The sequence below is a fragment of the Sus scrofa genome, chromosome 1 (genome assembly GCF_000003025.6).
Source record: "Sus scrofa isolate TJ Tabasco breed Duroc chromosome 1, Sscrofa11.1, whole genome shotgun sequence".
In the NCBI taxonomy this organism is placed as follows: domain Eukaryota; kingdom Metazoa; phylum Chordata; class Mammalia; order Artiodactyla; family Suidae; genus Sus; species Sus scrofa.
In genome coordinates this window covers 107,011,731-107,038,517 of record NC_010443.5, presented here as the reverse complement: position 1 = coordinate 107,038,517, position 26,787 = coordinate 107,011,731, and the positions used below count along the sequence as shown (strand labels likewise).

The 26,787-nt window shown below is 42.2% G+C and overlaps 1 protein-coding gene across 2 annotated transcripts; it reads right to left on the bottom strand.

Moving 5' to 3' along the window:
* On the bottom strand, positions 2,165-26,787 carry SPG21 (spastic paraplegia 21 (autosomal recessive, Mast syndrome)). Of its 2 annotated transcripts, NM_001244929.1 has the most exon segments (9): positions 2,169-2,842; positions 4,194-4,334; positions 6,894-7,001; positions 7,837-7,945; positions 10,329-10,474; positions 12,841-12,921; positions 19,501-19,662; positions 22,443-22,529; positions 26,452-26,694. In NM_001244929.1, coding segments are annotated over 8 exon segments (927 nt in total). In that variant the 5' UTR covers positions 22,506-22,529; positions 26,452-26,694; the 3' UTR covers positions 2,169-2,725.

The window sequence follows — 26,787 nt, the reverse complement described above, 5'->3', positions numbered from 1 at the left end:
GATTGCTGGTAGGTGGGGCCCATTTCTAACACAGCTGAGTCCCAGGTCCGAGGCATCCCAAATATGTTGGCCTGCAAGTGGGTGGGCCAGAGCCGAGCACGCCCCCTTGCAAGATCTGGCTTATTGGGTGGGGGGGGGTCCCATAGGCTGTGGAGCTGTGAATTTCTTGCTGCTGATGTCTTACCTCCTGGTAGGTGAGGCTGGTCTGGAGGGCAGGGCCATGGCCCAGAGGCTGGTACCTTCCCATGGATGGGTGGAGCTGGGCTCTGGGCCCTTTGGGGCAGGGCCATGTCCAGAGGTATCTGTAGGCACAGGAGGTATTAAGGCAGCCTGTCTTCTGGTAGGTGGGACTATGTCCCCACCCATTTAGTTGCTTAGTCTAAGGTGTCCCAGCATTAGCACCTGTAAGCTGGTGGGCCAGGGCTTTGGAGGGTCCTGGGTCTAATAAGCTGGAGGGAGGATTCCACAATGGCATTTGCCAGCACAAGTGTCCATGTGGCAGAAGATGCTCCCCAAAATGGCTGCTACCAATGTCTATGTCCTCAGGGTGAGCTGTAGTTGCCTTCTCGCTCTCTAGAAGACTAAAAGCACCAAGTAGGTCTGAACAACCACCTATCAAATTATTGCTCCTGCCCTGGGTGAGATTTTGTGTGCACCTTTTATGAGCGAGGTCTCTATTTCCCTGAGCCCTCTGGGACTCCCGAAAGTAACTCCCACTCTGCCCCAGCCTCTCAAAGTCAAGTGCTCTGGGGACTCGTCTTGCCAGGGCAGGACCCTTAGGCTGGGGAGGCCAACTTTGGGCTTGGATCCTTCTTTTGGAGAACCTCTGCAACTGCCATTTTTCCATTTGTCCCCCAGCTGGGGGTATGGGACTTGGCTGTATTGAGACTCTGCCCCACCTACCTGTCTTGTTGTGGTTCCTTCTTTATATCTTGTAGAAAATCTTTTCTGGTAGGTTCTGGTCTTTTCCACTGATGGATGTTCTGCAACACAGTTGTGATTTTGGTGTGCCTGTGAAAGTTTGCTTGGCTTTTTTTTTTTTTTTTTTTTTAACTGGCAAACTGGTTAATAAATACAGAAGGAAGAGTTCTCTGGTGGCCTAGTGGTTAAGGATCTGGCACTGTCACTGCTGTGACTCAGGTTGCTGCTGTGATGCAGGTTTGATCCCTGGCCCAGGAACTTCTGCATGCCACAGGTGTGGCCTAAAAAATGCAGAAGGTTGGAGTTCCTGTCGTGGCTCAGTGGTTAACGAATCCAACTAGGAACCATGAGGTTGCAGGTTCCATCCCTGGCCTTGCTCAGTGGGTTAAAGATCTGGCATTGCCGTGAGCGGTGGTGTAGGTTGCAGATGCAGCTCAGATCTGGCATGGCTGTGGCTGTGGTGTAGGCAGGCAACTATAGCTCCAATTTGACTCCTAGCCTGGGAACTTCCATATGCCATGGGTACATCCCTAAGAAAGACAAAAAAATAAATAAGCTTTAAGAGAGATTTTAATCAAATACAAAGTGTGAACTTTGGAAGTTGATTAGAACAAGTCACCCATAAAAAGACATTTATGAAATAATGAAATAGGAATATTGGCAGGATGTTAGATAATACAAAGGAATTACTGGTGAAATTTTTTAAGTGTGATAATGGCATTATTTTATCTCTCTCTCTTTTTTGGGGTGGGGGGCTTAACCTGTGGCATGTGGAAATTCCAGATCCAGGGATCAAACCCATGCCACAGCAGTTACAATGCCAGATCCTTAACCTGCTGCACCATAGGAGAACTCTATTTCTATATACACCTTCAACAGATAAAATATTTACAGATGATATAAGGTATCAGAAATTGCCTTAAAATAATTCAGTGATGTATGTCTGGAAAAAGTGAGGATGGGATAAGAGATGATAATTTTTTAAGCCAGGTGACGAGCATTATTTTCTCTACATATGTTGAAAATTTTTCACTGAAGGGAAAAAAGAAGGCATGAGAAGTACCTGGCACACAGCGGAAGCTCAATAAATGACAGTTCCTATAACCTAACAATGAGCAAACTGCACTTTAGAAAAATTACCTAACTTACCTAAAGTCGCACAGACTTGGCAAACACCACTCTGCTCTCAGAAAGCCCAATGTGTAGGTAGTTTGGTTGGCAGCTACAATAATCACAAAGCCACTCACTAAAGTTGAATTTTTATTCCAAAGACTGCAGTGGGTAGAAAGACAACAGCCAAAACTGAAAACAATTCGCTGAACTGAAATTAGAAGTCATTGATTTGCAGGAGAGCAAACACTGGGTGACTACCTTGGCACTCAGATAACGGTTATAAACAAGAAAGCATCAAAATAACCAGTGTCATTTTGATACACAATGTGGATGTGCAACATTAACAGCAAATAACAGAAAGGAAAGAAGGAAGGGAAAGGAAAGGAGAAAACCCCACAAAATCCCAAACCTCAAAGAAACAGTGGTGAAGACTTTTGGTAGCAAAATTTTCACAATTCTTAAAATGGGAGTTTTCAAAAGTACTTCTTTAAGTTCAAAGGCTAAAAAAACTGAAGAAGGAATAGTTACACTGGCTTAGAAGAGCTGCCGCCTGTCACGAAGATGACAATCAGTCCTAGTTCCAAACACAGTGATAACCGGTGAACCTGACCAACCAACCAGAGGCCGACTCTCAGGCGCTGACGTCACTGATTGTATGCACACATGGACCACCCATCACTAACAGCCCCAGCTATTGCTCCTCCTGACTGATGCCGAGGTTGCCCTTCTGCACCTCAAGTTCCTCAGCACTGACCATTGACGGGTCAATGGCCGCGTATTTGGTTCCGTGGAATTGCAGCAAATGTATCTGCAAAAATGCAGAATCATTAGGTTAAACATCCTGTCCTGTATAAATGTTTTCTACTTCTGTAATTACAAAGTACTAGGGGTAGGGGCAAAATAGGCGTAGAGGGTTAAAATGTACAAAAATTACAATGGAAAAAATAAGCTACAATGATCTATTGTACAACACAGGGAACAGAGCCAGTATTTTATAACAACTTTAAGTGGAATATATAACCTATAAAAATGTTGAATCACTATTGTACACCTGAAACTACAATAATATTGTAAACCAACTATACTTTGATAAAAGTACATATGTAAACACTAAACAATTATAGAAAAATGGGAAACTCAAGATAATTTTCAAAAACCACAATTTGGGATGTTTTTTCCTCACTTAAAATGCAAGCAGTTTTTCCAGGTAACTATAAACTTTTTTTTTTTAGGGCCACACCCGAGGCATATAGAAGTTCCCAGATGAGGGGTGGAAGTGGAGCTGTGGCCACTGGTCTACGCCACAGCCACAGCAATGCCAGATCCGAGCCACGTCTGTGACCTACACCACAGCTCATGGCAACACCGGATCCTTGACCCACTAAGCAAGGCCAGGGATTGAACCTGTGTCCTCATGGATACTAGTCCAGTTCATTATCACTGAGCAACATACAATGGGAACTCCTTCCAGGTGACTATGCACTCTTTATAAACATCTTAAATTGTGGAATGCCGCTTCACAAGTAGGTGTCTACCCTTCCCATCCTCTGCTGTTGTAACACGGGAATGACTGTCTTTGACATGCAAGTTTTTCTGTATTATGATCCTCTACCTAGGAGCCGTTGCCATAGTGAATGACTGGATCAAAGAACATGACTGTTTTAAAAAAAACAGGCTCTTGATACCTTTTTGCCAAATTGCAAAGCTATCATTTCTCACCACTGTTCTAATATCCATTTAGGTAGATATTAGAAGAGATGGTATTTGTTAGTTTATATGTGTGTTTTCAGGCATTAAAATTAGGCCAAGAAGTCACATCATGGCATTCAGACTGAGCCCATTTAAGTCTGGTGTCCTGCTCTGACTGAAATCATTGTGTCTGGGAGCCAAGATCCCGTCGTGCCAAATGGCTACTTGAGTGTGTGACTTCAGGCCTGTGGTTCTAAGAAAACGGATGGTGGGCAGAGAGTCACCCGCTGTCTCTAATATGCTTGAATTCTCCAGTAAATTATGAACATAGACCATCTTTATCAGTTAGTGCCTCACTGCTACAGAGAATTCTGTGTTTCTCACTCTTACTCCATAACCGAAAAAAAAAATCTTTTTTTATATTTCAGACTCTGGGTTCAAAGTGCTCTGGGTTCTAACCTAGGACGTACCTGTACATAGAGGTTCACCTCCGCACTTCTGCACAGGTATGGGAAATTGCCTCCTGTTTTAAGGTGAGCCCTCCGGGCATTAGGGTACAGTTTGTACATTTCTTCCTTAGCTTCAGTTGAAAGTGCACTCTGGTCAAACACCTTTTAAAAACATGAGGCCGAAACTGTCATTTCAGTATATTCTTTTCACATTAAGCGTTACCCCAAGCACTCCTTTCAGGCAACATCACTGAACCTCTCTGTCGCCTGGGCCGCCCCCTCTTGCTCCTCCCTGGCAACTCTAACCCCAACATAAAACATTAGCTGCAGTTTTTACTGCCAAATGTCTTTTGCATTGTTTTGGAGGAAAAATTCTACCATGAATTTCCTTTTTGCCCAAATATAGTTAACTAAATTAGCAGAGTATTAATAGCAAACAATCACTGAAAAATGCCAATTTCAAAAAGATCATGAAATCTCCAAAGAACATTGTAGTTTTATTAATTCAAAAACACTTATATAAGTAGTATATGCTTGATGAAAAAAAATTCAAAAAAAATTTCTTTTATGGCTGCACCCATTGCAAATGGAAGTTCCCAGGCCAAGAACTAAATACAGGCACTGCTGCAGCAATGCTAGATCCTTTAATCTACCACACTAGGCTGAGGATCAAACTCATGCCTCTGCAGAGACTCAAGCCACTGCAGTCGGATTCTTAACCCACTGTGCCACAGCAGGAACTCCTCAAAAAAATTTTTTTAAGAATATAAGAAAGTCCAGACGCTTTCTTGGTGGAGCCACTGTTAGAAACTTGGGGTATATGACTTAAGAATCTTTCAGTACAAAAACCATACAAATTTATGTTTATACATAACACAGAAAATTTTTCAAAGAAATTTAAAAGAAACAAACCTATGAAAATAAAAATAGGTGCAACACCACCTTACCAAAACCTGTAGACAGTTTTTAAGTGACCGTGTACCCAAGTGGTAAATGAAACTTTGAAAGGGCAGGCAAAGAGTTCCTGTCAGGGTGCAGTGCAAACAAATCCGACTAGGAACCATGAGGTTGTGGGTTCGATCCCTGGCCTTTCTCAGTGGGTTAAGGATTCAGCGTTGCCATGAGCTGTCACAGACTCGGCTCCGATCAGCACAGCGTTGCTGTGGCTTTGGCGTAGGCCAGGGGCTACAGCTCCAATTGGATTCCTAGCCTGGGAACCTCCATATGCTGCAAGTGCAGCCCTAAAAAGACAAAAAATTAAAAAATAAATAAAATAAAAATACATTACTTGCATTTAGGAATAAATCCATTATGAGACAAAAGAAATTAAAATAAAAAGTCAAAGCCCCAGTGAGATGCTACTATCAAAATAACAAGGGTTGGTCAGGACATGGAGAAATTGGGAGGCTTATGCATTGTTAGTGGGTGTAAAATGGGACACCCCCTGCAGAAGATAAGGCAGTTCCTTAAAAAGTTAAACACAGAATTATCAAATGATTCAGCAATTCCACTTCTAGGTATGTACTGCCCAAAAGAATTGAAAACAGGAACTCAACTGGGCATTTGTACACCAATGTTCAGCTAGCCAAAAGTTAAAAACAACTCAAATATCTATCAACCAATGAAAAGATAAACAAAATGTGGTATATACATACAATGGAACATTATTAAAGCATAAACAGTAATGTATACTTTAACATGGATGAACCTTAAAAACATTATGCTAAGTAAGTAAAACAAACTAGAAATATAAGTATAATTATATGACTCCATTTATATGAAGAACCTAGAATAGGCAAATTCTTACAGACAAAAAGGATAAAGGGCCCTAGGGATGGGCGTGGGATGGGAGGAAATGGAGAGTTACTGTTTAATGGGCACAGATTCAGTATGGAATAATGAAAAATCCTGGTGCTAGATAACAATGGTAGTGGCAGCACACTGTAAAACTGTAGTTAATGCCACTGAACTATACACTTAAAAGTAGTTTAAATGGTGAGTTCTGTCATGTATATTACACTACATTTTTTTTAACAATATAAGAAACAAGCTTTCTTTTGGCCGTGCCTGTGGCATGCAGAAATCCCCAGGCCAGAGATCAAACCTCGACACCACCGTAACAATGCCAGATCCTTAACCTGCTAAGACACCAGGAAACTCCAGAAGAGAGCGTCTGTGGAGATTCCCAGGCTAGGAGTCTAATTGGAGCTATACGTGCCAGCCTACACCACAGCCACAGCACTGCAGGATCCGAGCTGCACCTGTGACCTACACCACAGCTCATGGCAATGCTGGATCCTTAACCCACTGAGTGAGGCCAGGGATTGAACCTGTGTCCTCAGGGATGCTAGTCAAATTCGTTGACTACTGAGCCACGATAGTAACTCCTAGACTATGGAATTCTTGATTCTCTACCTCATAATGAACCTTCACTTGCTGCCCAGATGTATAGTAAGTAAAAAGCATTATCTATTGATGAGAATAGCAAAAACAAACCAAAATGGGTAAGGACTACCATGCTTGCTTAAATTTATTTTGATTTCAGTGGTATTATTCTTGCCAGGAAAAATATAGGCTAAGCAATAGAAGACTATTTTGGAATTGAGAAACCTGAGGTTTAAAAAAAAAAACATATCCAAGGCAGCATTTGAAGAGGCACACTGCATCTTGAATTGCATTTTTAAAAGGTTTAGCATCTATTTTACTTAAAAGGAAGCTTACATCCATAATGGTTACGGGGATGTCCCGAATTTTATGAGGTTCCACATAAGAATTTTGACAGTTCAGGGTAAGTCTTGAAGCCAGTTCACTCTGACCCAAACTTTCCAGCTGCAGAAAGAAACACAGGTAAATTTTCTTTTAATTAATTTTTAAATGAATTTCTTCACATTTACATTAAAGCCACAGATAATCTCTGTCCTTATAAATGTGTGGTGAGGCCAATAAGGTCACCACTGAGGAAACACAACGTCTATGAGACCATGAACTGGACCTTGCAAGTGGTGACATTTTTCTACCCTGGGCACCCAGCCTTCCATAGCCCTCAACGTGAGCTGCCTCTTCAACCAGGTTGGCAGCAAGCCCATTCTAACAGCTCAAAGAGGACAGATAAACATGTAAGTGACCTCAGAGCTGGAAGAGGCTTCAAAAACTGTCTATCCCAGTAGTTCCTAAATGCAACTCCAGACCTGCTACATCACACTCACCCGGGGGAGGCAGAAGAGGAGGGAGAGGATAAAAACCCAGACACCCAGATTCTCAGACCCTTTGGCCAGGGATTCCAGATCGGCGGTCTGGTCTGAGACCTTAGAATCTGTAAATTTTGAGGGGGGCGGGCGGTGCCTGCGGCATGTGCAAGTCTCCAGGCCAAAGATCAAACCTGAGCCACAGCAGTGACCTGAGCCCCACTGCACTACAACACTTGATCCTTAATCTGCTGTGTCACAAGGCAACTCCTAGAATCTGTTATTTTTAAAAGTTCCTCCAAGTGATTCTGATGAAGTACTTAGAAGCCTTGGTATCTGGATGCATTAAAGTTAATATGGAAGGTTGCCTAAGAAACACCTCTCATACACACTCGGAAAGACAGATATTTCTTCAGGAACCAAGCAGACATGAGAATTCCCAGTACAAGGTATCCCTACGCCAATGCCATGAGCCTTACCCTGTCCACCATGAAGTCAATGGCATCAGCCATCATAGGGTCCACTGGGCCAGATGAAAAATTTCCAAGAACTATTTTTTTGAGCATAAATGATGGCATCAGCCAAAAGCTGTAAAACAAACAAAACTGATCATTTAAACTTCTAACACTACACATAAATGGCAAATATTCAATGCTGGAACCCTGCATTAGCTAGGTACTTGGGATCTAGAGATAAAAGGACCTAATCTCCTTCAAAGAGCTAGTTGAAGCGTCTAGTTTTTAAATACACTTCCTTAAGATCCCAAAGAGTTACGATTTAATATGATTCAACTTTTGAGAATGTGGAATAATTATAAGCAGTATTTCTAAATGCCTTTACTGAGGAAGACATTCTGATGATCCCAAGATTTTTTTTTTTTTTTTTCTTTTTTAGGATTGCGCCCATGGCATGTGGAAGTTCACAGGCTAAGGGTCAAATGGGAGCTACAGCTGCCAGCCGACACCACAGCCACAGCAATGCAGGATCCAAGCCACATCTGCAGCCTGCCCCACAGCCACAGCAACGCAAGATCCCAGCCACGTCTGCAAGCTACACCACATCTCTCCACAACACTGGATCCCCAACCCACTGAGCAAGGCCAGATACTGAACCTGCATCCTTATGGATACTAGTCAGATTCGTTTCTGCTGCGACACAACAGGGACTCCCCAAGATTTTATTTTCTAACTGGTCCTATATCCAATGGTTAACCTACTTTTGGAAAACTGAACACTTAACATATCAACCTTAAGGTCTGTGTCACCTTTTGATGGTTGATATTTAAGACAGATTTCAAAAATAGCAAAATGAAAAGTTATTGTACCTCCTATTACTATCAATAGATTCAACTGAGCTAATTCAAGGCAATTCAATCTTTATGTATTTCTATATGTGTTAATATTTATTCTATTAATTACATTGAGAGCCATATTAGGATAAACATGAATTTCCCTGAACCTATGCTGAAAATGACTTATAAAAGTGCAGACCACTTTCTGATGCATTTTTTCAGTGAGCTTCCCTCACAAGGACCAGCTGGCCCTGTGGCCCTCTTTCAATAAACTTCAGTGAAGTTTTTACATTCTCTACCCACCCCCCACCCCCAGTTCTTATCTTCTAAAGGTGATGATGCCTTTAAATAGAGGTGTGCTCTGTGAGGGGTGCATCCTATTGGCTTTGCTGGCTCCTGCAGCCTCGGTGTGGCACACAGTAAGCAGACATTTGATAAAAAGTAGTTGATACACAGGAGCACAAACATACCAGGGCAATTCAAACAACATGAAAACTAATCAATGAGCTTTAGCACATCATCTGGACGTGAAGTATCTGTGGCTAAGGTATAAAAGCAACTGCCACACGAATGCTCAGTAAATGACTGAGAAAAGATCAGGAAAAGTTTTTAAAAAATCAAGAGGGCAACATACTAAGCAGATGTGAAAACGATGTTTACCTAGACCATTACATGAAAACCCATCTGATCACACAGGTTGGTTCAGTCTCCAGGCTGCTTTGTAGGGCAGAGCCTAGCCTTGCTAACAATGAAAGAAATGCACATGAAGTCGGCTTTAAGGTACCATTACTAACCTATCAAACTAATTAAAATGATAAAAATCAAGAAGGGAGGACTCAGAGGAAGCAGGTGTCCCGCAGAGCGTTCCATCATTTCCATCTCTCTAAAAAGTGAAAGTGGGAGTTCCCATCCTGGCGCAGTGGTTAACAAATCCGACTAGGAACCATGAGGTTGCCGGTTCCATCCCTGGCCTTGCTCAGTGGGTTAAGGATCCAGCGTTGCCATGAGCTGTGGTGTAGGTCATAGACGCAGCTCGGATCCTGCGTTGCTGTGGCTGTGGCATAGGCCGTTGGCCACAACTCCAACTAGACCCGTAGCCTGGGACCCTCCGTATGCCAAGGGAGCGGCTCTAGAAAAGACCAAAAAAAAAAAAAAGGTGAAAGTGTCAGGGCATGCAGAACATCTGCTGACTAAATGCTCCAGTCTCTCCATTTGGGGAACACACCTCAAGGAAATTACCCAGAAAGGGAAGGAGCAAAAGTAATTTGTATAAAGGTTTACATTAGAATGTGATCAAAAATTGGGAGAAGCCATATGGCTTAAAAAAAAAAACATCAGTCAACACACAGAACTGTGTACACAAAACACTTGGCGGAGCAAGAGGATAGTTATCAGTTACATATTATGCTCTGAAGAGAAACTTGTAAGGGTAGATACACCTATAGTAGACAAAGCCAGATAATGATTTAGAGGAATAGAAACAGCTGAATTTAGAGTTCTTTGCCTTCTTTTCTTCTGCAAAGATGACTGTTTTTATTTATAAAAAGCAGGACAGTTTTAGAAGACCCAAGTAAAAATGGCCCCTCCCTCACTAATGCATCAAAAAAACAAATGCCAACATTTTAAAAATTGCACTGAACAAAAATAATAAAAATGTTGGCTGAGTGTTTACATTCTCACCTGTTGGCAGTCCACGTTTGATTAAAGATAGAAGTGTCACTGAAGGCATTACAGAGGATGAGGGACTGGACTCTGGGAGATTTGTGAGTGTATTCAGCAAACTTCTGGGCCAAAAAGCCTCCCAGAGAAGCCCCAAAGAGATGAACCTAATAGGAAACAAACACAAGAAGGATCCTAAAAACAACGATCAATCCTGAAGTATCAAAAAAGTGCTTTAATCTTCACCAACCACAGAATACTATTGTCATTACCAGTCATTAGAAATGTCTATAGCAGGTAAAAATTTAGGAATATTGCATTTAAGTGCAATGTCTACACCCTGTCAAGAAAAAAATACAACTGTGCATATAGGAGTTCCCGTTGTGGCACAGCAGGTTAAAAACCCGACCAGTATCCATGAAGATGTGGGTTTGATCCCTGGCCTCACTCAGTGGGTTAAGGATCTGGCATTGCTGTGAGCTGAGGCACAGGTCACAGCTGAGGCTCAGATCCGGCATTGCTGTGGCTGTGGTGTAGGCTGGCAGCTACAGTTTGGATTCAGCCCCTAGCCTGGGAACTTCCGTGTGTCACTGGTGCAGCCCTAAAAAGAAAAAAAAAATTGAAAAAAAAGACTGTGCATATAAATTGTGCAAGTTAAAAATATTCACAGATCACATTAGAAAATGAAACCATTCTGTAATTTCTCCTTGAGAAAACTATGATTCATTATTTCCACTCCCAGGTACATACCCAAGAGAACTGAAAACATGTCTACACAAAAACTTGAACAAGAATGTTCATACCCACATTATTCATAATAACTAAACAATGGAAACAAACCAAATGATAAATGGATAAATATAATGTGTGATATCCATACAGTGGGATATTATTTGATAATAAAAAGGAATCAAGTATTGATACAATCTGCAGCATTGAAGAACCCTGAAAACATTATGCTAAGTGAAAAAAGCCAGCAACGAAAGCACATATTACATAATTCTATTTACATAAAATATCCAGAATATGAAAATCCATAGAGACAAAGTAGATTAGGTTGCCAGGGCTCAGGGAGTGACTGCTGAGTAAGTATGGAGTTTCTTTTTGGGGTGGAAAATGTTCTAAAATTGACTGTGGTGGAGTTCCCATTGTAGCACAGCAGAAACGAATCCAACTATTAACCATGAGGTTACAGGTTTGATCCCTGGCCTCGCTCAGTGGGTTAAGAATCTGGTGTTGCCGTGAGCTGTGGTGTAGGTTGCAGGCGTGGCTCAGATCCTGTGTTGCTGTGGCTGTGGTGTAGGCGGGCAGCTGTAGCTCTGATTTGACCCCTAGCCTGGGAACCTCCATGTGCCACGGGAGCGGCCCTAAAAAGCAAAAAAAATAAAATAGGAGTTCCCATCGTGGCGCAGCAGAAATGAATCTGACTAGGAACCATGAGGTTGTGGGTTCAATCTCTGGCCTTGCTCAGTGGGTTAAGGATCCAGCGTTGCCATGAGCTGTGGTGTAGGTTGCAGATGCGGCTCGGATCACACGTTGCTGTGGCCGTGGCATAGGCTGGTGGCAACAGCTTCAATTAGACCCCTAGCCTGGGAACCTCTATTTGCCGCAGGTGACGCCCTAAAAAGACCCCCAAAAAATAAATAAATAAAATAATATTGACTGTGGTGATGGTTGCACACATTAAAATGTCAAAAGCCAGTGAATTATACATTTTAAAAGGGTAAACTGTATGGTATGTGAACTATATCTCAAAAGAGCTGTTATTAAGAAATAAAAGAGGAATTCCTGCTATGGTGCAGTGGGATAAGGATACCATAGCACAGGTTTGATCCCCAGACCAGCTCAGTGTGTTAAAGGATCCTTGGCAGTGTAGGTCACAGATGTGGCTTGGATTCAATGCCTGGCCCAGGAACTTCCATACGCTGTGCATATGGCCAAAAAAAAAAGGAAAGAAAAGAAAAAAACTGGAGTTCCTGCTATGGTGCAACAGGATTGGCGTTGTCTCTGGAGTGCTGGGATACAGGTTCAATCCCTGGCCTGGCACAGTGGGTTAAGAATCCAGCATTACTGCTGCTCAGATCTGATCCCTGGCCAGGGAACTCCGTATGCTGCAGGCAGCAAAAAAAAAAAAAAAGTAATTAATTAAATAATTAATTAAATAAGACAACATTATACTTTACAATGTAAATGTTGCATTAAAACCACCTGTGGAGTTCCCGTCGTGGCGCAGTGGTTAACGAATCCAACTAGGAACCATGAGGTTGCGGGTTCGGTCCCTGCCCTTGCTCAGTGGGTTAACGATCTGGCGTTGCCGTGAGCTGTGGTGTAGGTTGCAGACGCGGCTCGGATATCGCGTTGCTGTGGCTCTGGCGTAGGCCAGTGGCTACAGCTCCGATTCGACCCCTAGCCTGGGAACCTCCATATGCCGCGGGAGCGGCCCAAAGAAATAGCAAAAAGACAAAAAAAAAAAAAAAAAAAAAAAAAAAAAAGACAAAAAAAACCCAGCTGTAATTCATTTCAAGGTACTCACTTTATCCAATTGTAAATGGTCTAAAAGTTTTCTGAATCCATCACAGAATTCAAGATGGTCCCAATAAACTGGATACTGCAACTGGAATAATAATTTTAAAATTTGTTTTAGAAATGGTCAAAGTAAAATGCAATTCATATATATATGAAAAATTTCATTAATAGCATTTTTTATCTCCTCAAGCTTTGCTCTTTATTCAAAATATATGAAAATTAGGTCTCATCTTCTAAACTTCAAAATTCACATTTTATCTAACAGAATAATTTAAAAAATAAAAAAGCATGCTCTAGTAAGTAAACAACAATTTCAATTCACATTTACTTCCTTTCCAAATAGCTGAGAGACTCTGAAAAAGTCCAAGGGTGAATAAAGCAGAACCCATTCAAGTGAAGAAATACTGTTTTCCTTTTAATCCAATTTCATTCTTTTTTTTATTAAACTATCGTTGATTTACAATGTGCCAATTTCTGCTGTACAGCGAAACAACACATATATATACACACAGGCGCGGGCACACACAGGCACACTCTCTCCCATTCCCTTTCTTATACTATCTTTCATCATGGTCTATCCCAAGACACTGGGTATAGTTTCCAGTGCTACACAATAGGACCTCATTGCTTAACCATTCTAAATATAACAGTTCATTGGGGTTAGATGTACTAACCCCAAAATCCCAGTCCATTCTATTCCCTCCCCCCTCACCCTTGGCAACCACAAGTCTGTTCTCTATGTCTGTGAGTCTGTTTCTGTTTTGTAGACAGGCTCATTTATGCCATATTCTAGATTCCACATATAAGTGATAGCATATGGTATTTGTCTTTCTCTTTCTGACTTAGTATGATTAGCTCTAGTTGCATCCAATTCATTCTGAACTGTGGCTCAGGAGAACTAGAAATAAAATCTGTTCTAAAGAGAGTTTCCTCTCTTTGTGGTAGCATTTTTTTTTTTTTAAAAGAAAGTACTCAGTAAAACTGTTCCTCCATTTTTGACTTCCTCATTCTATCTGTTTTCTTATAGTACTTTTATCTGTGACCAAAACTTTCAAGTGCTTGATCTTAAGTAGCCTATTAATGTTGATAATAATGCAGAAAAAAAAAGTCACTAATTCCTTTCTAGGGGACTCAAGCTTGTCACCTGAGTTCCCCTCTCTTTAATATATGTAAAACCCATCTGATAGGCTTGTTGTTTTAAGCACTTAGATTCATTTTGTCATTGACAAATCATTGGGATAGAGACTGCCATGTAAGTCAGGGGATAATCTCAGATATGATATGTTACTTTTACTATTAAAATTCTGATTACTACTAAAATTCCGAGTCCACTACCCTGAGGCAGGATGGAAAACAGACTCTCCCTAGCAGAAAATTTGAAAAGTGATTCAGACAATAGCCTAAAAGAAGGGGATAACATTTTTATGTCTGGGCCCTAGACAGGTGGCAAAACTGTAAACCACACACACACACACACACACACACACACACACACCTGAGTATGAGTAAGACTGGGACATCTGAACAAGTTCAGTGGATTATAGCAACATCAATGTCTTGGTTATGAAAAAATAAGCAACCCAGTAGAAAAATAGGCAGAAGGGAGTTCCCTGGTGACTTAGCAGTTAAAGATCTGGTATTGTCACTGCTATGGCACAGATCTGATCCCTGGCCTGGGAACTTCTGCATGCTGCAGGCACAGCCAAAAAGAAAAAAAGAAAAAAAAAAAAAGAAAAGAAAAAAGAAAAACAGGCAGAAGACCTAAATAGACATTTCTCCAAAGAAGACATATACATGGCCAACTGGTACATGTTAGGCTCAACATCGCTAATTATTAGAGAAATGGAAATCAAAACTACCACTTCATGCCTGTCAAAATGGCCACCATTAAAGAAATCTATGCTGGAGATTTATAACAACAAATGCTGAAGAGGGTGTGAAAAAAAGGGAGCCCTCCTACACTGTTGGGAATGTAAATGGGTACAACACTATGGAAAACAGTATGGAGGTTCCTCAGAAAACTCAATATGGAACTACCATATGACGCAGTAATCCCACTCCTGGGCATATATCTGAACAAAACTAATTCCAAAAGATACATGCACCCCTATGATTATAGCAGCACTATTCACAATAGCCAAGACATGGAAACAACCTAAATGTCCATGGATAGAGGAATGGATTAAGAAGATGTAGTACATTTATACAATGGAATACTACTCAGCCATAAAAAAGAGTGAAATAATGCCATTTGCAGCAACATGGATGCAACTAGAGATTATCATATTAAGTGAAATAAGTCAGAGAAAGACAAGCATCATATGACATTACTTGTATATGGTATATAAAAAATTATACAAATGAACTTATTTACAAAACAAAAACAGACTTCAAAAACAAATTTATGGTTACCAAAGGGGACAGGTCAGGGGTGGACGTGGATTGGGGGTTTGGGATTGGCATATGCACACTACTGTATATGGAATGGATATGGGGACCTGCTATATAGCACAGGGAACTCTACCCAATATTCTGTGATAACCCATATAAGAAAAGAATCTGACAAAAATGTATATGTGTGTATGTATAACTGAATCACTCCGTTGTATAACAGAAATTATCACAACATTGTAAGCCAACTATAATCCAATACAACTTTTAAAAAAACAATGATGGGGTTCCAGGGGTGGCTCACTGGTAATGAACCTGACTAGTATCCATGAGGATATGAGTTCAATCCCTGGCCTCGCTCAGTGGGTTGAGGATCCAGCGTTGCCTTGAGCTGTGGTATACGTCGCAGACTCGGCTCAGATCTGGTGTTGCTGTGCCTGTGGTATAGGCTGGCGGCTATAGCTCCGATTTGACCCCTAGCCTGGGAACTTCCATATGCTGCGGGTGTGGCCCTAAAAAAAAGAAAGAGAAGAATGAAGTAATGCCATTTTCAGCAACATGGATGGACCTAGAGATTATCATACTAAATGAAGTAAATCTGAAAGAGACAAGTACCATATGATATCACTTAAATGAGGAATCTAAAATATGACACAAATGAACTTATCTATGAAACAGAAAGAGACTCACAGATATAGAGAACAGACTTATGGTTACCAAGGGGGAGTGGGAGTGGGGGAAGGATGGATTGGGAATTTGGGATTAGCAGATGCAGACTATTATATAGAGAATGGATAATAACAAGGTCCTACTGTATAGCACAGGGAACTGTATTCAGTGTCCTATGATAAACCATAATCGAAAAGAATATATAATGGAATAATGAATGCATCATGGAATAACTTTGCTGTACAGCAGAAATGAATACACTCTAAATCAACTATACTTCAATAAAATAAATTTTAAAAATATACCTTGGTTGTGATACCCTGCTACAATTTTATAAAATGTTACTATTGGGAGAAACTGGGCAAAGTATAAAAGGGATATTTTTCTATTATTTCCTGCAAGAATCTATAAATATCTCATTAAAATTTGTTTATTTTTTTACTTTTAGACTATACCTGCAGGATATGGAAGCTCCCGGGCTAGGGGTTGAATCTGAGCTGTGGCTATGCCATAGCCACAGCAACACTGGGATCCATAACCTATTAAGCAAGTCCAGGGATCGAACCCACATATTCACAGACACTATGTCAGGTTCTTAACCCGCTGAGCCACAATCAGACTCCTCAAGAAAAATTTAAATGAATGATGGATCCACACAACTTAACTGCTATATACTGAAAAAATACCTAGTAAGTTTCAGAACACCGTGAGGTTGGGCATTCTGATCAAATCTTAAGGCCAGGAGTTCCCGTCTTGGCTCAGTGGTTAACAAATCTGACTAGGAATCATGAGGTTGTGGGTTCGATCCCTGGCCTCGATCAGTGGGTTAAGGATCCGGCGTTGCCGTGAGGTGTGGTGAAGGTCACAGACACGGCTCGGATACCATGTTGCTGTGCCTGTGGTGTAGGCTGGCAGCTACCGCTCTGATTCTACCCCTAGCCTGGGAACCTCCATATGCCATGGTTGCGGCCCTAGAAAAAACAAAAAACAAAACAAAACAAAAAAATCTTAAGGCCAAAGTAATTTTAAAGACATTGCTGGCCTTTTCTTTCTTTTTTTTTTTGGGGGGGGGGTCTTTTTAGGGCCACACTTGCAGCATATGTAGGTTCCCAGACTATGGGTCAAATTAGAGCTGCAGCTGCCAGCCTACGCCACATCTGAGCCATGTCTGCAGCTTACACCACAGCTCACAGCGCTGCTGGATCCTCAACTGACTGAACGAGGTCAGGAATTGAACCCGCATCTTCATGGATACTAGTCAGATTCATTTCCCCTGAGTCGAAATGGGAACTCCTGGCTTTTTCTTGATTTATTAGGTAGCTAATGAAATAGGGAAATCCCATTTCAAAAAGCCTGAGGGCGAGAAGAACTATTCAGCCAGAAGGCAAAGCTATACGACCTGCCAGTTTGGAGCAATAAACACACCATCAACTTTGGAAAATGCTCTAAAGTGAGAGAGATGCCTGTTCAGTTTCCCCCTTCTCCCTGATTGATCAACAGTGACCATGTGGGGAGTTCCTGTCGTGGCTCAGTGGTTAATGAATCCAACTAGGAACCATGAGGTTGCAGGTTTGGTCCCTGGCCTTGCTTGTTAAGGATCCTTGGGATCCTTGTTAAGGATCCGGTGTTGCCGTGAGCTGTGGTGTAGGCTGCAGACGCAGCTCGGATCCCAAGTTGCTGTGGCTCTGGCGTAGGCCGGCGGCTACAGCTCTGATTAGACCCTAGCCTGAGAAACTCCATGTGCCGTGGGTATCGCCCTAGAAAAGACAAAAAAAACAAAAAACAAAAAAACAGTGATCACGTGGACAGGTACTATTGCGACTTAGGCTGCCGAGGGCTGGGATGAGGGCAGTTACTACCCTGCTCTCCTGCAATGCTGTACACTGAGAGGGATTACCAAAAACCCAGAACGAGGGAGGATTGTGCTATAGGGATTCAAACACCTTACGAGGAACAATTCGAACAATTTGAGAATCTGAAGGAGTTCCCACTGTGGTGCAGTCGGAACAGCGGTGTCTTGGAAGTACTGGGTCCCAGGTTCGATCCCCGGCCCAGCACAGTGGGTTAAAGATCTGGTGTTGCCACAGCTGTGGCTTAGGTCACAACTGCGGCTCAGATCTGATCCCTGGCATGGAACTCCATATGCCATGGGAGGGCCAAAAAAAAAATCTGGAGAAATTTAGCCAGAGAAGAAAAGACCTGGGGAGAAGGTGGTAGGCAGCCAACAATAACTAGTTTTCTCAAGAAAGAGAAGGTGGGAGTTCCTGTCGAGCTTCAGTGGAAACAAATCTGACTAGCATCCATAAGGAAGTAGGTTCGATCCCTGGCCTCACTCAGTGGGTTAAGGATCTGGCATTGCCATGAGCTATGGTGTAGGTCATAGAGGTGGCTCAGATCTGGCATGACTGCGGCTGTGGCATAGGCTGGCAGCTGTAGCTTTGATTGGACCCCTAGCCTAGGAACTTCCATATGCCATGGGTGTGCCCTAAAAAAGACAAAAAGAAAAAAGAAAAAAAGGTCTTAACCAAATGTAAAGGATATGAGCTAATTAATGAATCTCACCTCAGCTGTCAAAGACATTAAACAAGCTTTCAGTCCCCTGGACCTTAACAGATCCCTGTGCTGCCCCCGAAGCAGTAGTGGAATAGAAGCGGGGTGAGGAGTTCCCGTCGTGGCGCAGTGGTTAACGAATCCGACTAGGAACCATGAGGTTGCGGGTTCGGTCCCTGCCCTTGCTCAGTGGGTTAACGATCCGGCGTTGCCGTGAGCTGTGGTGTAGGTTGCAGACGCGGCTCGGATCCCGCGTTGCTGTGGCTCTGGCGTAGGCCAGTGGCTACAGCTCCGATTGGACCCCTAGCCTGGGAACCTCCATATGCCGTGGGCGCGGCCCAAGAAATAGCAAAAAAGACAAAAAAAAAAAAAAAAAGAAGCGGGGTGAAAGTAGGATTAGAAATGGGTTCCCCTCCACCACCTACTGGCTGGGTGACCCTTGGGGATTACTAAAATGGTTTGGATCTCAGTTTCCTCACCTATAAACAAAGATAATGCTTCCCACTTGCCAGACTTAATCAGAAAATGCACATATGAGCTGGAGGTAGAGAAGGTTTCCAGTAGAGGTTTGTCCCCTCTGTGCCTCTGTTTTAGTCCCTCGCCACCTTCTTTCAAAAAACCGCTTTTCACATTTTTTGTTTGTTTGTTTCTTTAGGGCCGAACACGCAGCATATGGAGGCTAGGGGTCCAATCAGAGCTGTAGCCGGTGGCTCTGGTTGCTGATACCACAGCCACAGCCACAGCAATGTGGTATCTGAGCCGCATCTTTGACCTAGACCATAGCTCATGGCAACACCAAATCCTTAACCCACTGAGCGAGGCCAGGGATCGAAACCTGCGTCCTCATGGATACTAGTCGGGTTCGTTAACCACTGAGCCACGACAGGAACTCTTCCCTTTCATATTTTAAAAAAGGAAAACAATATCTTACCTCAATAAAAAACATGCCCATTACTATAGTTAATCAGAAACAAAAGCTCATGCACATACAAACACACACACACACACACACACAAAATGTGGACCTGAGTTTTAATCCTGAATCAGTAATACTTACAGCAATAACCCGGTAACCCCAGCCAGTCAAAGCCAAAATCTGCCGGAAAAATACATCTGCAGTCCCGCTGACGGGAGGGAGAAATATGAGAGGACACCTAATATTTCTGGGGCCTGCATCGTAGAGCGACCAGATCTTACTATCGTCATCATCCACAATAATCTGGAGGAAAAGTTATAAGAAAAAAATGAAAAACCTTTGGATTTGGTTTTATATAGATATTTTTAACACTATAATTTTGCTAACAATTTTAATACCACTGCCTTAGTTGTTACAAGCTAACACAAGGTTCACACCAGACTAGCACATATAATAAACGGCTTTGTTCTCCTTTTCCTTCTTCAGTGCTAACATAGTCCATGGAATTGCTTGATACTCTTCTTCCCAAGAGCTGCTTTTTCTATCAGTTTTGAGTTTTCCTTCCCAGCCATGATTATATGAAATTTATTTTGTTTACCATTAAACAGTAAACTTGGTACATGACATCTTATTTCTTCCCCATATCTCTGGCTGCATGTGTGTGTGTGCGCGCGCATGCACAAGCATGTAGGAGGAAGGCAATTTGCAGAGTCATTCTCCAGCGCTGGCCCAGAGGATTCCCTGAGATCATCAGGGTCAGCCTGTGAACAGGGGAGGCGAAAGGAAGATGAGACTCCGGGCTCCTGGGAGAAACTGGGTAGAGATGGTTCCATTCAGGAGATGCTTCAGAAGCTGACCTAGACCTTGCCTCTGAGGGGGCTGCTGGAGAGGAGGGACCAGGCAGGTGCAGGTGTCTGTCCCCAGGGAATGTTTCAAACCAGTCAGGTGCGGGGAGTGGGCTCAGGGAAAAACTGGTGTTTTGGGGAGAAGGAGGAAGGTTATTAGAAAGCTCCCTGATTTAGTGGTTCTTGACCCAACATGAGAAAAAAGATGAGCATTAAATGAGCTGAGACAAATCAGGTGTTCAGCACAAAGTTGGGCGGATACGAGTGTTGAAGAGTGTCAACAGTGTCAGCTCTTCGTAGTCATTGTAAGATAGTTTAATTTTTGCTCTCTTTGGCTGACTTTTTGCTGGTATTTAGAAGAGTACATTAACTGCCTGAACTCTGACCAATGCCAATCAATACTTATCCTACCTTTATATTAAAAAGTTCAAGGTTCTATTTTTCTGAGAGCTATGAGCTGGCGGTGCTGCGGGTCCCACAGTGTCACTTTGGGTGGCACATACTAACCAGGATCACTGGCATCACGAGGAGCAGACGAACAGGGAAGGGCAAAGTCCAGAGGGCCCTAACAAATACCTTCTGGACTTCCCCAAGTGGCAGTACATCTCATGATTATATTTTTGCCTTTTGTATATGCCACTCACATTTTTGCTCTTCATGTCTCTTTTTGCTATGAATGTGGTAAAAAATCTCAATGACCTTTGACAGTGCATAGAGTAAACTCCAATTTTATAGTAAGAAAATGTATATGAGATAAAGATATTCAGATCGCTGAAATTTTCTGGGAAATTATTTTCATAATCCAGTCAGGAAGAAAAGTAACAAAAATAGCATGTTTTTTTGTTTTTGTTTTTGTTTTTGTCTTCTTAGGGCTGCACCTGAAGCATATGGAAGCTCCCAGGCTAGGGGTAAAATCAGAGCTGTAGCCCTGGCCTACACCACAGCCATAGCAATGCTAGATCCAAGCCGCATCCGCGACCTACACCACAGTTCACGGCAACACCAGATCCTTAACCCAAAGATGAACTATCTGTGTGATAATTTAAAATCTAGCACAATAAAATTTCAAGCAAACTTTTCATGACTTGTGGACCAAATTGATGAAAGGAGAAAATCACATCAATGAAACTATTTCCTGTAACTAATTCTGAGAATATTTAGATGTATTGGAGTTGTGTTGGGTCCAGTAACTGGCTTACTGAGTGAGTCCATCAAGGGAACTCACGCAAGTTATGTGAGGGGATGGGACAAGACAAAGAGCAGTTCTTGTAGCACGGGCAGTCACTTCTGGGGTAGCAAGAAGAAACAGGGGCTCCCTTTGGTAAGCAGCCAAGAAGTTGTGTCTTTGAAGCCAGGTTAATTTGATTTTAAACCAAACTCTACCAGGCTGTGTGACCTTTAACACGTTAACCTCCACACACCTCAGTTTTTCCATCTGTAAAATGGGCACACCACTACCCACTTTGTTAAACTGTTGAAAGAATTAAGTTAGAGATACGTGGACTTTCTACAACAATGCCAGGTATATAGCAGGTATTCAGTTTATACTTGGAGACTGTATCTCAAATTTCTATATGAAGAGTAATTCTGTTATTACCTCAAACTTGCATGCTACTGCCACACCTATCTATCCTGAAGAAATATAACAGAGACAGAGATGATCTTCAGGTCACAGGACTCATACTTCTGCAAGGGGATCAGCAAAGAATTGACTCTGATACGACCTTTGTCTAGTGCAATCCCAAACATGTGGGGTTAATTTTGGAGTGAGTCAACAAACTTCAATATAATTGTTTAAGGTTTTTAGACATCCAGGCAAATACAGTCTCCAGGAAGAGTACGTATCATTGAAAACAGAGAATCTGTAACATGCCCCATTGGAAAGCTTAAATCTGAGGAACAGGAAACCGCTTTCCAGTAGACTCTAATTGCACTGACTGCACAATTGCTATTAGCTTTCTACTAAACTATACAGAGAAGTACACATATTCCTGCTTGCTTAAATATATAAAAGCAATTATAAAATAATGAGTATACTCATTCCTGCTTTTACTCTGAATAAGTCTCAAAAGCTGATTGTGCTTGACAGGCAAGAGGTGAACTTTATGCTCTGCAACCCAGAGTCATGATACTTGGCAATAACCTTTACTCTCAAACATTACAGGACAGGATGTCTAAATCACACACAAAAACAATACAAGATTTTGCAAATAAAAGGTGTAGTAAAACCATACATACCTTTTTAAGGGGGACTGTACTTCTAAACCAGTTATAATCAGGAGAGACTTTAATCTCTCCCATGATTAGCTGAAATGGAGGTTAATCCTGAAATAAAAGCATGTGATGTTTCATGTCAAGAATTCATGTTTACATCAGAACTAAATGTAGAGTCTGGTCTAGCTCTACCAACAATACTTTAAAGGGTGAAACCAAGGAAATGGGCTATTTTACCTTGTCAGTATACACTTGAACTACGGAAAACAATTTGGTGAAATCCTATAATCATAGAGCAGAAAGGGCCCTGAGAGAGAATTATTTCAACCCCCTTAGTTCCTCCAGAAGAGGAATCTGGCCTAAAAACTTTAAATGACTTACTCAAGATCCCATGGCTATTGCAAAACCAGGACCACATGCAGAGCAGTCTTTCTGACACCTGACTGCCTGTCCTAGTTAAAAGATTCCAAACTATAGTAGCATCACTTTTTTTTTTTTTTTTTTTTTTTTTTGCCACACTGGCAGCAACATGGAAGTTCCTAGGCCAGGGATGGAACCTGAGCCACAGTTGCAGCCTGCACCACAGCTGCCACAACGCCAAATCCTTAACCTACTATGCCACAAGGGAACGTCCAGCATTACCTATCCTTTGACAATACCTTAAGAATCCATGTTAATAAAGATGTTCCTGTCTGAAAGAATTCTAGAGAAGAGTCTACACTAGAAAAAGGAGTTAATGTAAGCCTGCTTCCTGATAAATTCATAAAATGCCCAAAATCTAACTCTAGCAGAGTATAACTTCAGAAACTCACATGTAGTTTTTAATGCAAAATATAGTAAAACTTGCTGTTCGTATGGATATTAAAAGTGATATAATGTCCTCTGAAAAATCGATCACAAGATACCAGAATAGACCTGAAGGCACAATAACTAGCAACAAAACATGTGCCTTTGGAAGAAAATGTGTAGTTTTCTGTTATGAGATTAGTGATTTCCAGCTTTTGTAGCTCTGTAACCTTGAAAAAGCCACTTACACTCTTTGGGCTTGTTTTCTCATCTATGACTGTTTCACCACTGTGTCTCCAAAGCAAAGGCGTTATCTATTGACTAAATAAATAGCTATATCCTAAGCTGGCTGAACCAGACAATCCTGGAGTCCCTTTAAACCAGGGTACCTATGAGCACTGGATTGGCTGAGCATCTTCAACTTAAAGGCTGCCCGTCTTTGCTCAGGCATCTGCGTCATCCTAACAGAAACCTGAAAATTATATAGTTCCTTGTTGCACATTCTTATGGCCAAATGAGGAACTTCCACCCATCAGTCTGGAAGGATTCACATGCTTATTTGCATCATGTCCTCCACCCCAAAGCATGCATGGGTTTCCCTTGAGTTTGAGACCCTAGGACTTAACTTTTGGGCTGATTCTGAACTGCCATTTCAGAGGGGCTTCTCTGGACTGATCAGGAGCAGGAGAGTCTAAAGCCAATTAATCTTCTTCCTGGGCCCTCCACATTTGCTCCTTCAGGAACCCAAGGTATTCAGCAGGCACAACTGTGACCTGTAAACTTAAGGTTTACTAACTGAACTCCAAGGAGATGGTAAATGTGTTCATCCAACATTAAACTTGGTTTCACCTTTACATTCTAATAAGGGTCTCTTTTCTCAAGGCCAGGATGGTACTTTTAGAAAAGTTTATTAAAATCTTAAGTGCCTCTAAAGCATCAAGAAAGTCATCAGCTAGTTTTATGCTGAAAAATCAGTGTGCAAAGATGTACTTCTTACTCATACTGAACTGAAGAAATCATTCTCTCCACATCCATTTCCTCTTAACAAATACTAACATGTTAAAAATCAAAGCCATCTGAATTACAGCCTTTCTCTAAGCTGGTCACTGATTTTAACTGAAAGCAGCTAGCACAAATAGTTAATTATGGAATATTTTCTACCTAGACAGACTTGAAATACTCCTATATCACCTAAATATTTCCTAATGAAGACATTTTCTAGTATTACATTACTATAAACAATTACTGTTGTATAGGAGGAAATATCAAAAACATATTTAGATTTAAAAAAAAAACCTACTCAATAGAGTTATAAAACAACTTAGCTAATTAAAGCCAGAAAGTTTGCTTCTAGGTTCACCAAACTTGGGATAAAATATTCATAGTTTAGAATCCATTGCAATGTACAAACCAAACCATCATACAAATACACACACTCCCATCATAATCAGGCACACACATTCACCGTCACTCATCCACTTCTTCCCGCAACAGTTAAGAAGAAAGATGTTCCTTACCACAGTCTCAGTATTATTCACAATCATCCAACATTATAACAATTTATAACTAATCTTGCTGGACGGAGAGATTCCAGCCAACTGTGACTAAATTTTTGTAGAGGCAAGTGATTTTAACACTTGTGCTGGTTTGGCAGGACATGAAAGGTAAGATAGATACCAAATGCTGCATCTGACCAACTGACGTTTAAGTGAAAAAAAAAAAAACTGCTGCAAAAGGAAAGCAGCTGTGAGTGGTATGAAAAGGCAGTTTGTTCTCCCAGCTCTCTTTCATCCACTACAGGGGAAGGAATACTTCTCCAAGTCATAAGGGGAACATTCTGCATATGGCAAAAAAAAAAAAAAAAAGTTAACTGAGATTTTGACCAAACTGGTCAGAATTAAAGAAAGAATGTGGACCACAAGCTCAACACTGATCTGATCTCTCACAATTCGACTCTTCACAAAAAAAAAAGCACCTGTTCATGCTGGTGGGAAAGGGACTGCAGGAATTTTGCCTTAATCTTGCCTAAGGAAACCCCTCCTCACGAGTGCTCTGGACACCTGGGCCTCTCTGCCCCTTGTGCTTGCTCAACAATAAAACTGTGTGCACCAAGAATTATGTGCACTTATGTCTCAAGGTTTCAACAGAACCAGCCAATTTACAGTCCACTTATCCTCAGGGTTTCAACAGAACCTGCCAATTCACAGTCAATGAAATCGCCTTTACAAATGTCTAAGTCATATAACCAGTTTAACTAGTCAGAGGTTTTCTGATCCTTTATCTCAACAATATGATCGACTTATGGACAATCTGTGATTATTATTAACACCATCAATAGCCAAATATTAGAACCTGAGACTCTCTAGGTGATGCCATTGGCTTTTTAATGTAGGCCTCCATACCTCAGCATACCAGTCCAGAACTATTCTTTTTTTAGGTTTCCTCAGGGGAAGATTTATCTCTCTTTTCTTCAAAAACTTATTTCATTACCTTCTAAACCTCATGGGAGTAAACGCTGATTACCTGACATTTCGACTGTGACACCTCATCTTGTATAGATGGCTTATATAAAAGCTTTTGGAAATTTGGCACACAGCTATTCGATTACCCCTCAGTCTCTTGAATCTTTGTGCCAACAGGAGCTGGAACATTGTAGGTGGAGACAAAGCAGCAGCATATGCAGAATTTATGACTCCCCAGTTAAAGGAGAAGAGGAAAAGTGAGACAGCCTAGCCCTGCTACTTTCCCCATGCCTCATTCACCAGCCTCACACCTGGACCCCACTCAGCAGTGACAAAGGCATTTATCACTTTCAGCCTGAGGTGCAATCTCCAAAACAACTAGTCTGCTTAGAGTTCTTAAAAGTTTACAGAAAAATATGTTCCTGGGCCGCAGCAGTGTAGCCCCAAGATAGGATTACAAGAATGTACCCAGGTCAAGCGTCCTCCACCTCACCCTAGGCGACTCATACACAGACCTCCACCTTCTCCCACTCCCACTATTGATAGCCACACAAAGGCGGGGTCACAGGCACACGGATCTCCTCCACGAACTCAGAATCGACCTCAGTCAAACACACACAGGGACATCCAATCACGTGCATGGTCACATGAACTGATACAGTCGGATCCACACAAACTCACGCCGACAGAGGCAGCCGCTCACAATACAAACCACTCTCACCTGCAGCCACAAACACATCAAACACTCACACCCTCCGCTTCTCAGGGCCCAGCCAAACCCTCACCTTCCGTGGCCGCCTCCAGTTCCCTTTCCCGCCTCCCCAAGGCGGCTTTTCCCTCCAGCACGGGTCCAGTCCAGGGAGGCTGCTGGGCCCGGGTCGGGGCCGGTGGGTGGAGCGCTCTGTACCCGCAAGCTCTGCAGACCTTGGGGGCGCGTTGGAAAGCCGGCCTCCGAGGGGCGGGGCGCGCGGCCAAGCAGGCCTGGGCCACCGCCCTCTCTCGCGAATCTTTCGCGCAGCTGGCCTGAGCCCCGCGCTTCCGGGTTTGGAGGGGCGGGGCCACGTCGCGAGGAAGGGGCGGAGCTGCGTGTCTCCGGCGGTCACCATGGCCACGGGCGGGTT

Excerpts from the sequence above, each read along its gene's own strand:
- SPG21 (XM_021072177.1), bottom strand. The coding sequence starts at position 26,772 with ATGGTGACCGCCGGAGACACGCAGCTCCGCCCCTTCCTCGCGACGTGG. Across the intron at positions 7,002-7,836 it reads TTGACTTCATGGTGGACAGG|CTGGAAAGTTTGGGTCAGAG; the intron begins GTAAGGCTCATG and ends TTCTTTCTGCAG. Across the intron at positions 4,335-6,893 it reads TCCCCGTAACCATTATGGAT|GTGTTTGACCAGAGTGCACT; the intron begins GTAAGCTTCCTT and ends TGTTTTTAAAAG.